Raw genomic sequence first — 14,143 nt, 5'->3', positions numbered from 1 at the left:
AAAGGCAGCAGACAGATCCAGTAGGATGAGCACAGAAGACATGGATGATGCTTTTGCCAGTCTCAGGGCTTCGATGACTGAGAGCAGTGCAGTCTCTACAGCGGCTGACACAGCACTGAGATGTCGTCTGTTTTTGCTTCTTTGCTGAAGGAGATAACGTATTCACGAAACGCGTTCTAGACCAGTTTGTCCGTTTAGGGCTACTGTAGAAACAACATTGTGAATTCCATGCAATGGGACATGCGGTGTATGTAGACAGAAATACCTCATTCTACTGTAATAAAAACATAACACTTCATTATGTAAGGACTATACATCTCTGAAGACATAGTTATGTATATGATATTGCATTTATGTCAATAGCTCCTCCAAACAAATTACACACAGCACCTTTAAAAAATAAGCAAATGAGCCCATAAATACTAAAACTGAACCATGAGCCTGAAGCATATTAGTTAAAGGATGCTGCACACAAGTAGCTTTAGAAATCATTTATAGAAATAAAGAGAGTGTGTGAATTATTCATAAACATTCATTATCAATTGTCCAGACAGTTCTGAAGATGTTGCTCTGTTGGACTCATCACACATTTATGGCAACGAAAGACCTTTTTCAAATTAGGGTCATTTTCAAAATGAACCTCGGGTGTATTACGTGATGCCCTAAACAAGCTATACATCACCTTCGTAAAAGCAACACAAAATGCTGCAAGAAAACTGAATCGATATTAAAGTCATTATTATTCACCACTGACATTAATAAAAAACAATTTAGGTTGGTTTATTATAAGGCTGAGGTTAGAATTTGCAGGGGAAACGACAGAAATTACTCACTTCGATGAGTTTACGCTCATAGGTGGAAGCCAGTTCCTCTATATCAGCCATAGACTTGTTCTGTGTGGCTGGAGGCGGACCGTCGCTATTCGTCTGAATGATTAATGCTGTGGAAGAGAGAACAAAATGTAACAAGCGTTAGAAAAAGAGTTCAAACAAAAAAATACAACACAGGTCTTCATATTTTTTAAAGAAAAATGTGAAAATTACACAAACTAATTTTTCTCAAGATTAGAAAAATTGTTGTCAATTGTATTTGTGTACATAAAATGTAAATATACATAAATAACTACTGTACCAAAAGCCATTCATATGTGTAGCTTCCCAATGAAGTTACACATATTTGTGATCTAACATTTCAACCTGCAGCTCGACCAATAGCATGAGCTCAAAGGTATACTTCCTGTTTGCCCAACAAATGGAAGACATTAAACACTTCTGGGGCACCATTGACCATCGTAGTAGTTTTCTTTCCTAATATGGAAGTCAATAGTGCCAAAGAACACTTTGGCTACGAACATTCTTCCTAATTTCTTTCTTTGTGTTCAGCAGAACAAAATATATAAAGCTTTAGAACAACTTGAGGATGAGTACATTTTCATTTTGGGTTGAACTCTGTCGCTTAAAAATGGGGTAAACTATCAAATCGGAGTTTCTTGGTGTTCACACTTAAGTGTGCTTTCTTCAATGCAGCAGTACTGTAGCCTCCCAGTTAATCTAGTTCCAGTAAAGCAGCCTGTGACGGATGAAATGTTAAACTTATAAGAAGCAGGAAGAAATCTTTCGGCAATTGAAAACGCAATTAAAATCAGCACCTTCTCGCACTGCGAACGTCGCCTGAGGCACCACGGGCCAACTGAAACCAGCAAAGCAATAAGAACACAAATCAACCCCGGACCTGGCCGCCGTTCAGCGGAACAGCTGTTAGGTTCTCATTTCTTCTCCCAATGAGAAAGTAAATCCGCATATGTATAGAAATGGAGAGGGAGAGATTGATTTCAGGTGCAGCGATTGGTGGATTAGACAGCACGGGACTGGAGTTAACACCACCGGGTGATCGAGGGTTGAATGCATCATCGGCACAGCAGAGATATGCACGCAAAGGCTCCATAGGGCGCATATCTGCCGGGGTAACGATAAAGTGGAGGAGGTGGTGCTCAGCTAAAAAAGTTTGCAATAAAGCCGGGAATAAATCCACGCAGTACAAGTCAACAGTCCTGAACATTATCACCTCACCCGCACACAGCCGCCCGCCATTTCAGCGCTGAGTCTTATCTGTGCTCTGCCAACAGTCTACACATCCCACTAACTCACACGCCACCACTGTCAGCAAGAGTGGACTGGACTCGCATTACCTCCAATGTGCCGCTCAACCTTGATTTCTGTCGACCACAGTCACAGCTGACAGCATTAATAATACATGCACTTATAAAGCACTGCTACGTCTGAGGTTTCTCACACTGTGCCACCCTTAAATTGGTCCATACAACGTTGTGTTATAGTCCTGTGGAGCCAAATGAAAAACTTGTGTGTAGGATTATTCTGTGCTAGCAAATCATTGAGCCAGCCAGAAATACACCTTATAAAATTGGACCTTATTTTTATTTTATTTATGTTGTTTAGGGCATGCTGTAATAGTATATTTTTGGGGGGGCGTTGGACAAGTTTTATTGCCCATGAAGATACAAAGCAACCCCAGAATTGGGAAAAGGAAGATTGTAAGGACTGCCCTGAGGGGCTGGTGGAGGTTATCATTAAGGGGATACCTCAACCAAAAATTCTGTTATCATTTGCTCGCCCTCAAGTTGTTTCAAACATGTATACATTTCTTTGCTCTGTGAACACAAATTAAGATATTTTAAGGAATATCTGAAGTCTAATCGTTTTGGGGCACCAATGACTACTACAGTGGTAGTATTTCTTCCTATGGTAGTCAACGGTGACCCAGAAAAGTTTGGTTACAAACATTCTTTCAAATGGCTTTTTTGTGTTCATCAGAACAAATCATTGTATACAACAACCTGAAGGTAAGTTAAAGGATGAAAGAAGTTACATTTTTGGGTGAACTATCCCTTTAAGATTCAACAAACATTTGTTATGCAATCTGGGAAAACCCAAGACAAGGTGAAAATGTATATGGTACAGATGTTGATATCGTATGAAAGCTCAAGTCCATTCTAAAACAAATTATTGTTATCCAAAGTTGGCTGATCTCTATAATTTTCAGAATTGGAATTTTGAGAAAAAAGTCAGGCGATGAAAATAAAAGCACAACAATCAAGTATCACAAGTTCAAGTCATTTTTCATACTCCGTTTACAATTTTATATAATGAAAAAACATTCCCTAGTGTTAAAATATAAAAACACGGTATGAAAAACGATTGAATAAGTATGAGCATATCTGAAAGTAATACATAGCTATACATATTAAATAGCGAAAACCTTTTATCTTTTTCACCAGCTATATATATATATATATATATATATATATATATATATGACATCTGCTTTCAATAAGAACCTCATGATTATTCATATAATCAAGTATGATTCAGGAAAGGTGGATTGAAAAAAAAAGTATGCGTACACGTCTTGTAAAGATATGAATAAAGACACGCAGGATATTAAAGCCCACCCCTGAATACTTTTGTGGGAGTAAATGTTCATTATATGCATTGATAGACATATGGAAACGAAGTCCCTGCTGATGTGATGAAGATAGAATAAAAAATATACACAGACTTAATGAGAGTGTTGATCAAACTAATCTCCATCTATTTTCCCATCATTGCACCAGTCGCTTCCTGCGAGACTGCTTGAGATAACAGCAGCGTATCATTCCATCAACGATCTTTACTTAGTACAGGATGCAGTCAATCTGAAGCCCAGACGTGAAACTGCATACTAACACTGTACACTTTGAAGAGGGCAAACGGAGGGTGGGTTTTAAAGAATAACCGTAGAGAACTTTGCTCACAATCACATTTGAGCACCTTCATCTGACCTCAATCTGATTTGAAAGAGATTATACAACAACAACAACAATTTTAATGAGTAACTCAAAAACACGGTCAGACTCGGATGACAATGTTCTGCTTTTTTCTTTGAAATAGGTTAATCTTTCCCTGGAGTTTTTAGATTTTCACTGCAATTGTTACCATTTCATCGTTATACTTGTCTATTTTCTGGTCACATCCGGTTTGTGAAAACAAAATCCTTGAGGCAGTTCAATCCAAACAACTGATTTTATCACCAGCTGGTTTCTCCCACATCAAAGAAAGGGCATTGGGTGTGCGATTAGGCCCTTCTATGAAAAAGCAGAACAAGTATCAATAAATGAGTAAAGCCTGATAACAGTAATGCCACGCGTCTTACAGGAAGCGATAAAACAAGATTAATGAGGAAGAGGTCAGAGATGTTTGTCTTGCAGGTGGCGATGCTGATGCTGAGTCTTGCATCATCAACACAGATATATATTTGGCTAGGGTGGGCTGGGCGATGCTGCTAAAATGCAAAATACTGTGCAACATCCACAACAACAAAGAGATTTCACTACTGTTGGAGTTCCATTTTATTGTCAGGTGGTAAAGCTGTCTTATAATAGATCATGAGGGGATGGAAAGATGGTGATGTTTGATCAAGAAATCTCTTTCTTGAGCACTGTGGTTAAAATAACCCAGCTTGTAATCGTAGCTTTATTTTGAGAATCTTGATTCTGTTCTTCATCATTAAGCCAAAATATGCGATGTAAAAAAAATCTCAGACATGAGCAAAAAACTGACAGATGTAAATACTTGGCCATGCTTGACAATCTGTGAAAAATTGATCATTTCTATATCTCAGAGTAAGCATGTATAATAAACCACAACAAACAAAACTAAGACTTTTCCTTTGGGATGTCTTACCACAGCAGACATCTTTTAAAAGACTGAAAACAAAGCCAAACAAAACTAGCCATCGTTTCTCTTCACTTCCGATTTGTACATATCTTCAATATGAATTGCACTGACAACACAACCAGTGTTTGTTGGGGCTCATTAATGGTGAAATTCTGAAAACACCATAGCATAGTACAAATAAGACCCAGGCTCGAATCGACCGTAATTGAGATTCAAATTATATTCCTGTAACCTTTAGTGGCCTTAATAACCCGTGATTCATTCACCGCGTCATTAAAAAAGTCTTGAGGTAGACACAGTTTCCCAACTAGTGCTTTTTGGTTGTTTAGTTCGTTGTGGGCCGATTAAATACGGGGGGTTGGGATGCTTGTTGTTATTTGCTGAAAGCTCCTTTATTGGACACTCAACACTCTAATTCCAGTCAATGTAATTGACTGCCATTTCCAAAAGTCAATCTAATTGCTTTTTGGTTATTGTGTTAATAGTCTTGACAGCGGGTAAGGGAAATGCCCCTCCCCATGAGAGGGACCAGAGCCTACAGACGATTAATTTGCCTAAATTAAATGCACCGCGCCTGATAAACCTGCAGATGACTAATGAGAAATGTTAAAGTAGGTCAAATCAATTATTTCAACACGCAGCCACCAAAAAAACCAATAGGAAAAAAACTGCAAAAAAACAATGTCCGCCAGTCTCGTGAAGCAACATTAAGCAAGTTTTTCCAACATGGCGAGGGAATTTTAAACAGCGTCTGAAACTAATCATGGCTTCATGCCTGTCAGGATTGATGGCGAAGCGAGAATGTGGGAAGATGCGTTCAATCTTCATTCCAGGAGAAAAACACAGCGTATATGGGCGATAATGTGCGCAAGATGATTCAATTGAGAATATGCAACACAATCTCTTAGGAATTCTTTACTTTTTTACACGGTGGCTCATTTGTGTGAATTACGTTTTAGTATGATCGACTTTCGCTCCAGTGACTATTAGGGGTGGGGTTAGGGGAGGGGCTTCAAGATTCACATCATGTGAATTCCTATGAACCTCGTGAAAATAATTAATAAAATAGTTAGGTTGGAATATCATCTGGTGAAAAAAGCAAAGACATTGTTGCATTCTGAAATCAGCTACTAAAAAAAAAGATGCTGTATGATGTATTCTTCAAATTGTCGACTCAGTAATATGGAAATATCTGTAAGCTATACAGAACAAGTATATGCATGTACATAACACTTAAGTAAGGAGCTACACACTTGCTAAAGATTTTAGTTTGCATACAGGAACGCGGTTCAAAGAGTTACAAAAATAATGACAGTAGGGTTATGCAAAGTTGGGAATTGTTTTCGCTCACGCCTTCCCCCCAAAAAACAACAAATAAAACACAATACAGTAACATTCAAAAGTCAAGCCACTAGTTTCATAGATAAATAAGAAAAAACTAGTTTAAAGAATCGCATTTAATGTGAGTTCCTCCAAAAATTCTGTATTCTTTTACTCGCCCCTATATCATTTCAAATATCCTTCTCTGTGTTCATGAGAACAAAGACATTAATGCAGATTTGGAACAACTCAAGGGTGAGAGATGATGACAGAGTGTTTATTTTAGGGTGAACTGTCCCTTTATGTTTGCGATTGATCAGTATATTATTGATTTCCTTCATGTATTGTGTTCTGAACTAGGGCGTGAACATAAGGTATTAATGTCCTCCTGTATATATTAAAAGATTGGAAACGCACAGTAAAATCAGAAGAAATGGGCTGAGTGCGTGTGCATGGGGTGCCCGGTTGCGAATCTCCACTTTTCCTCTTAAATAGTTAATGAGAGAAAGCCTTTCATTTCAAATATGCAAGATGTCCCTGATAGAAAATTAAAAACCAAGCAGCAGGACGTGAAAAAAAGAATTGTCATCTCTGCACTCCATTAGCAAGTGTAATTTAGATATTTCCTATTTGGAGTCTTGGGAAGTACAGAGGAGGCTTAGCTGGCACAGAGACCCAGTGTAAGTCTGATGCCATCACACTCTATTATGAGAACTTGCAGTCTGACACTGGGGTACAATGGCCTTCACCCACGGCCAGCGTTCATCACTATGGACAGAGTCTCTGAAGAGAGCTGAAAATGAAACCTACAGGAGAGGCCGTTGGTTTAGCACCTCTGACACACAGTTAAATTACAGGCTCCAGCTGAAGACAGTGATTCAGTACATCAGACTTTGGGAGTTTTATAGATAGGTGGTTTCTGGTTATGAGATGGAAATGAATTACAACCCACAGGCATTCAAATCAGCTTATGTAAACCATACTGTGCAACAATAAAAAACAAAGCTGTGCATATGTGTACTTATTTTACATTGGTTGTGTAGAGTACTTGATTCTGATTTTATTATGAGGTTGTACGGTCAACCGTATATTTGACCCCTGTCCTTTCCAAATTGATCTCACAGGAATTGGTAACTATTTTACGAGACAGCTAATGGTTAACGCCAACATTATGGAGTTACATTTTCAGTGAAAACTTGAAATTCTCAGAGAACTTGCGTACTTTAGACTGGAGCGGGCAGTCTGAGAGTAGCACCGCCACTCGCGACATCTTTTGATATAATACCGTAGTCGCGTGCAAACAGTTCCCTTTACTAAACAACTTGTCAAAGTATCTTCTGTGCATCCTGGCCACGAGTGCACCTTCTGAGAGAACAGTCAGCGTTTGTGGGCGGAGTTTGGAGGAAAGACGTGAACTGTAATGGTTATCAGTCAGAATTGCTTGCAGGGATGTTTTTTTTTCTTTCAATCATTATGCAGTGTAGCCTATAGTTATCCAACATTTTTTGTTTATTCATATGTTTAACTTATAATATTGAATGACACTTTTTAATGAAGTATTTTGTTGTAGGGGTACAGAGTACAGTACATTTAGAATACTTGTTTTGCACAATTTTATTTTAAGTAATATTGTATTACACTGTATTGTATTACAAAATATAAAAAGCACATTTTGACAATTCCGTTTTTGCTTTTTTTCTGCTCCGGCCAAGAATTTTCATTTCGGTGCATCACTCATAATAAATTAAATCAATATTTCATGTCCGTGACTGTATGTTTTAGTAAGCAGCTGAGTAATAAGTATAATAATATACAGACAGCTGGCAATTATTGCAAAGTGAACACTTTCAGGGTGACAAGACTGAACTCCAGACAATCCTTTTGGCTTTTTTTTCTAAAATGGCCAGCTGTGCTCATAAACATCTAATAGGGGTAAATATAGTGACCGAGAAACCAATAAAATTTGTATAATTTCTGAACGACTAGTGACTTCCCCCCAACAAAAAAATGTATACGACCACCTGATCGAGGACACAAACTACGTGGTATTTCACTTTCATGTATGAGCATTTTCATCTTGTGAAACCTGAATTAAGATACCAATTTACAAATCCCAGGGAATGGACATAAATCTAACACTTTGGATAAAAATATGTACCAAATGAATATACGTAAATGTATTAAACGCATTTAAATAGATATTATTACAATAAAATGTTTCTATTGTCAATATCTCAACTGACGCAAAACAAACTTTCCACTAAACTTTCCATTTTTAATCGCGTTGTTTATCCGACAGCGAGGTCATCACAAAGCAACCCCTGAGAAAGATGCTATTCCATGCAATTTCACTGAGAATTACTCTTTTCAAGTGGAGAGATTACGGTCCATCCGCTCGACCCCGAGCAGGAAACGCATCAGAGCATTTTTATGTGATACTTTTCTATATCCAGAGGGCTTCGGCACTAATCTAAAAATGTAATATAGAGGAAGCGTATGGCCTTCGTAATTACCACGCCTGTGTGGGCCTGTGACATCACTGCTCCATATGCCGTGTGCGTATCACTGCGAAGAATCTGTCACTGCAGACTAATAACAGTGGCTGCAAGACAAAACAAAGAAACGAAAGAAATTGTTCTGAAATTGACAGAAAATTGTGTCTTTGTTTACTCATCCTCAGTTTGTTCCATGTGGTGCGGTTTTGTCAAACGCAAAATTACAAATGATTATAGAATTGTTATGCGGCTCTTACAATGGCACACTTTGACAGTTCACAATGACCAGAAGAACAATACAAGTTATGAATAAAAATCCACCAAAAGAGGTGTCTAACACAGATCCACACTAGAATTGGCAAGTAAAGATGCTTCAAGATGCATAATTTGTGTCTGCCATTGATTTACTTTTCAACTCTTTAAAATGCCGTTGCAATGTAGAGCAAAGGCACTGATCTTTTTAAATGGACAGACACAATAAGGTGGAGTTATTTCAGCAGATAAATTAACACTATAAAGTTGCAAAGGAAACAAATGCTCACTGCCAAGCAAATACAATCTGAAGTATGCACCAACACGACTGTCAAATGCTATTGAACCAAAGAGCAACCAAAGCAGTCGAAAAATTTATTGCAGTTTCAAGGCCTCGGCTTTCAAATGATAAATTAATCTCATCCAGAAAAAAAGTTTGCGTCTACATAAAACATGTCTGCGACTGTGCATATTAATCTTGCATATATATCCATCTATTCATCTTTTTGTAGTCTCCTTTAAACCACAACAGTGATACAAAACAGGCTGATGGCGATCCCCGAACAATATGATGTCACATTGATTACACCCGCCCATGACCTCTCACAGACTGTTGCAGTTCCACCTTCCGCCAGAGACACGCTGTCAGCCATTTTCAGGCAAGAGCAGATGAAGCCAGTGACAAAAATAGCTAAGAAACAACAAAGGTGTGCTGTTGTTGGATGATAAATGGAACATAAAAGTCTTTATGTTCCATCAATGCGGAAGTGACAAGTTTCATAGTAAAGCCAAAACAGAGAGAAATTTAATTTTTTCCAACAAAAACGTATTGGTGGAGAAAATATCTAAATGCTATTTTTTTTTAAAGGCTTTAGAAGAGCTTCAGAACTCATATGAACTATATATTTCCATGTCGAATTCTATTTGCTTGTGGAGATTCTACATAAAGTTGCTAAATGACAGGAGCCACCAAGCCATTTTTACTTTTAGTTGTACACAACAAATAAAAGCATATGAAATAAACAAGTACCTTCATTGACTTTGACACATGACAAAGTAAAAGCCACTAATATCCTTCTCAGTTCTTTAAATAGGTTTAAAAGTTCTCAAACAGAATTCTGTTGCAATGATGGAAGATGTCAAACTTTTCTGGAGTCTTCAAGGCTGAACAAGGACATTTTCGATAGGGAGGTAATCTCTTCCCTCGGCATCCATGCAAGTACACAAATAAGCTTAAACATGCATATCCGATTTAATCAGCCAGGACCGGAATTACTGTTCAGATTAAACTGTCATTAGATATTAAGTCACAAGTGGCAAAATGTTAATAAAATCGAGCATTGTGATGCGAAACTTACAATCGCTGTACCCTTGCAGTCATATGCTATTTATGATAAATAAGTATCCTAGAATAACAACCATTATTTCAAATGCAACTCAACCCTACAGATCTCATGCATTTAAACGCATATCGACAACAAGCTGTCTTTCATTTTCATCTGATTTGGAAAAGTTCGAATGTTTTCCTTGAAAACTCATTACAGACCCAACAAAAAAAAAACAGCACAAGGATAGCATGAACCAAAAATAATAGTCATATTTGAAAAGCCTTTAGGCCTAATGATGCTGGAAGAAATCCTTTCCTTAGAAATATTGATGGCAGCTGCCGTTTGAGACGCTTATGAGATGAACTCAGCTGGAGCAAACAGATGCGCCAATAGTTCCTGATTTTGGGTGAATTTATGTCAGATGCCGTGTTGATGAATTTAGAGACGCAAGAAATAATGTGAATCAGTTTTGGCTAGAAAAAAGGGGGGAAACAATTTACCTCGGCGGCCCACGCTGCTTAAATATTTCAGTGTCAGCAGAAAGGAAACACTGAAGTCCTCAAACGATAAGAGGTCAGAGGGTCGGCTGCATCAAAACGTACATGAAAAACAATGTCAAACTCCTGCCTGCATAATTAATGCACAGACACCATTATGGAGCATTAAATGTGAGGAGATGTATTGTTCTACGACACGGTTGTGTGTTACTGGAATCCTCTCAAAATGGTTATATAACGTCAAGTTAGGAGAACGTTTTTGAATCAAATCACCCTGAATTCGTAAAAAAGGAACCGTTGCTGAACTTAAGGCCAAAATTAAAACCTGTAAAGTGCAGTTACAAAAAATGGTTACAAAAATGAACAGACTGTATAATGCAGGGGTGATTGTTGTAATCATGTGGTGTAAAACCTGTATGATGGAGGATGTGTAAAGGTGCTGATATTGTCCTTCAGGTTGTGATCGCGTGTACAAGGCACTTGTGCCCAGGGGCCTCTGAATTCTTAATCCGGGCCTTTTTGTCTAGGCGCGTCAGCGCCATATCGACATGGAAATAGTTTAACATTTCAGGGTCATTTGACAAGAGAACGTGGCGCGGCTCGTGTTTTCCGCATGGTTTTAGGTGCGAAGTGTGAATAGTGTATAGAATAGCAAAAGAGAGAACCTAACAAATTATTAATAAACAAACTTAAATGTGGGTAATATGATGATTTCCATATAACACGATCTATCTCTCATAGCTTGCAGTCTATAGTTTCATACGGCTTTGATGCAATTTAACCCTAATGCTTAATGTTACATAGCTATGAACGTAATAAAAAAAGTTGATGTAAAAGTATGATCGCTAGGTTAACATGAAACAGTAAAGTTAACCCTGGCAACCAATCTGCATGTTGAAGAGCTCAAATCACTGTACTGAAAAGTACATTTGTATGGGCCAGGTGTGATCTACACCTGCGTTTCCTCTTCATGTGAAGCCCGGGGACAGACAGAGCGGCCGGCCCCGCTTTGATAAGCCAGCAGCACATGTCTGCTACTCTAATAAGCTCAGCTCGGTTCAAGTGCAGAGTTCCTGGAGGGCCTCGGCGTGATGCAGGCCTCTGAAGTCCAGCTTCATCTGAATAACGTCAGATAAGCAGCTGGTACTTTCTGGAATGCAACAGTTGCATTGGTTCCTCTACATTTGCTACTGCATTCAATAAATAATTAATCATTTATTCAACTTCATGTTGTTCAAAATCTGTATATGACTCTTTCTTACGTGGAACATAAAAGGAGATAATTTGATTAATGTCTCAGGGGTTCGTGTCCATACAATGGAAGTCAATGGGGTCGATGTTTTTTGTTGGCATACGTTTTTCAAAATATCGTCTTTTGTGTTCTGCAGAAGAAAGAAAGTCATACAGGTTTGGCATGACATGAGGGTTTTCTAATAATGAAAGATGTGTTTGTAATAATAAAATAAAAATAAACCCCCAGAGTGTTGATGGATGAATGTAATCTCTGCCCTTTTCCCTCAGCTGTCTGTTTCTCTCTTCCTCTCATTGTGCCATCGAAGGACCCAAATCGCAAATTAGTGCCACTGTCGCACTCCGGCTGTCAGCGGAGTCGAGAACTAGAGTCGCCAGAGGGGAGCATCCGCAGAGGTATCGGCCGACTGCTTGACAGTAAATGAAAAATAACCACAGGCAATGAAAGGCATCACCGGCCAGGTGCTCCTACTGAGGTATCTGGCGTCCACCCGTCTGCCCTCTCTATATCAGATCAGCCTTGCAATAACCAACACGGCTTGAACCTGAGGCCGAGTGACAGTGTCCCTGTTTAACCCACAGGCGATGATTAAAATGTTCATTAACACCAATGGTTAACAGGTGATCAGGTACGTCATCCCCCTCGCAAAAGACCACCTGGCCATGCCTACGCGCCCTCTCGTCTCCGTTTAATTAAGACCAAGCTCTCTCGCGCACGGCGGGGATCCACATTAGTTGAAGTAAACACAATAACCCACTTTACCCACACACGGCTGCACACTCATCCACACCTCTCGACCAAAGCGGAGGCGCGAACAACACACCGATTTGGCTTCCAGAGCCAGAGGGGGCCGGGTAAATACAATCCACCATGTAATGAATTCAAAACGTGAGATTATTAACAGCTTGCTGACCGCGCTAGTGAATAATGGCCTTCATTGACTCATTAACTGCGGCTGTACCGAAAGCGAGGCCAAAGCCCGGCACGTTTATTCATTTTTAAATAGCAACCCTGATCTATTTCCTGCACCAAGATACATTTGATCTGTCAGACGCCCCAATAAATGGATGCATTACGAGTCGATGAGGGCTGATGAAGCAATGCATCTAGTACGAGTTGAATGCTGTGGAAATTTGGTATCATCATAGACATGGATTTGTCAGAAATCTTGCATTTTTAGATGATCCATCTGATGAAGGATATAATTCTCAACCATTTGTGTTCTGTGATCACTCATTGGTTCTTGCATGTCTCCAGACAATGTTGTCCACATGTCGCATTTTTTGACGTAACATGCTATTACGTACTATAGATGGCCGTTGATATGCAACATAAGACACGCTAAATAAGCCTAATATACAATTAGATTATCTTACAAAGGTATCATTTGACGTTAAATACATTTATTAAATCACTGGTGTTGTTATGCTGTTCAATGAATGGAGCTTTATCATGCTGGCTCCCATATGAGATGCCAAAAGACATTACATAAAAATATAAATGCGTGTTTAACTGAAGAAATGAAACTAAGAAACCACTCCAAAACTTACGCAAGTTTTCCTACATGTATTATTTAAGATATGGGTTTAAATAAAATTAATATTGTTGTTTCCATTTGTAAACTAGTGACAACATTTCTTCCAAATAAAAAAAAGGTATTTTTTCTTTTATTTGCAGATAATTTAAACAAGACAAATGGGTTGAAATGACTAAAAGATGCTTGCAGATCTTGAATACTGCAAACCAAACTAGTTCACAATCATTGAACTAAAGTGTCTTTTGTTTGTTTAAAGGGGTGGTGCAACGGTGTGTCATGAATTCTGACTTCTCTACAATTGTAAACGTGCTGTCGTCGCATGCTTAACATGGTCAACTTGTCAAAAATCTAGTTGGATGTATTATGTAGTATTGCTCGATACAATCCCCCAGCGATCGTACAGGTTTTTTTAACACGAAAAATTGTTACGCAACAACTGTTCTTAGTCCCTTATTGGACAATTCTCCCGGAAAAGCACGCCCATGCATCAACCAAGGAGAGCGGGAGAAGGAGCATGCGCACAAGTCACTTTCACTTGTGTGCGAAAGAGAGAGAGAGAGAGAGAGCCCGAAAACTGACGCAACAGTGCCCTCAACTGGAAAAAGAAACTATTCGCGAAGTTCAGCCGTGTTATTTGTTCGCTGCATTTGGGTTATGAATGTTATATAAACGGTGGCTATAACGCTGGATTTGGAGATCATTTGGCGGTCCCAAGGCTTAAAGATTCCG

The 14,143-nt window shown here is 38.8% G+C and overlaps 1 protein-coding gene across 7 annotated transcripts in view; it reads right to left on the bottom strand.

Moving 5' to 3' along the window:
• snx29 (sorting nexin 29) overlaps positions 1-14,143 on the bottom strand; it is a gene marked incomplete at its 5' end in the record, with an annotated part of 85,837 nt that overhangs the window by 51,137 nt on the left and 20,557 nt on the right. For all 7 annotated transcript variants that reach the window (XR_013787755.1, XR_013787756.1, XR_013787757.1 and 4 more), the window contains one exon: positions 834-940. Coding sequence is in view for 4 of the 7 variants with exons in the window: in XM_079476383.1 (XP_079332509.1) it covers positions 834-940 (107 nt within the window). The remainder of the gene's footprint in view (positions 1-833; positions 941-14,143) is intronic.

The sequence above is a fragment of the Barbatula barbatula genome (assembly GCF_947034865.1).
Source record: "Barbatula barbatula genome assembly, chromosome: 16".
Taxonomy (NCBI): Eukaryota; Metazoa; Chordata; class Actinopteri; order Cypriniformes; family Nemacheilidae; genus Barbatula; species Barbatula barbatula.
This window is presented reverse-complemented; position numbering and strand designations above follow the sequence as displayed.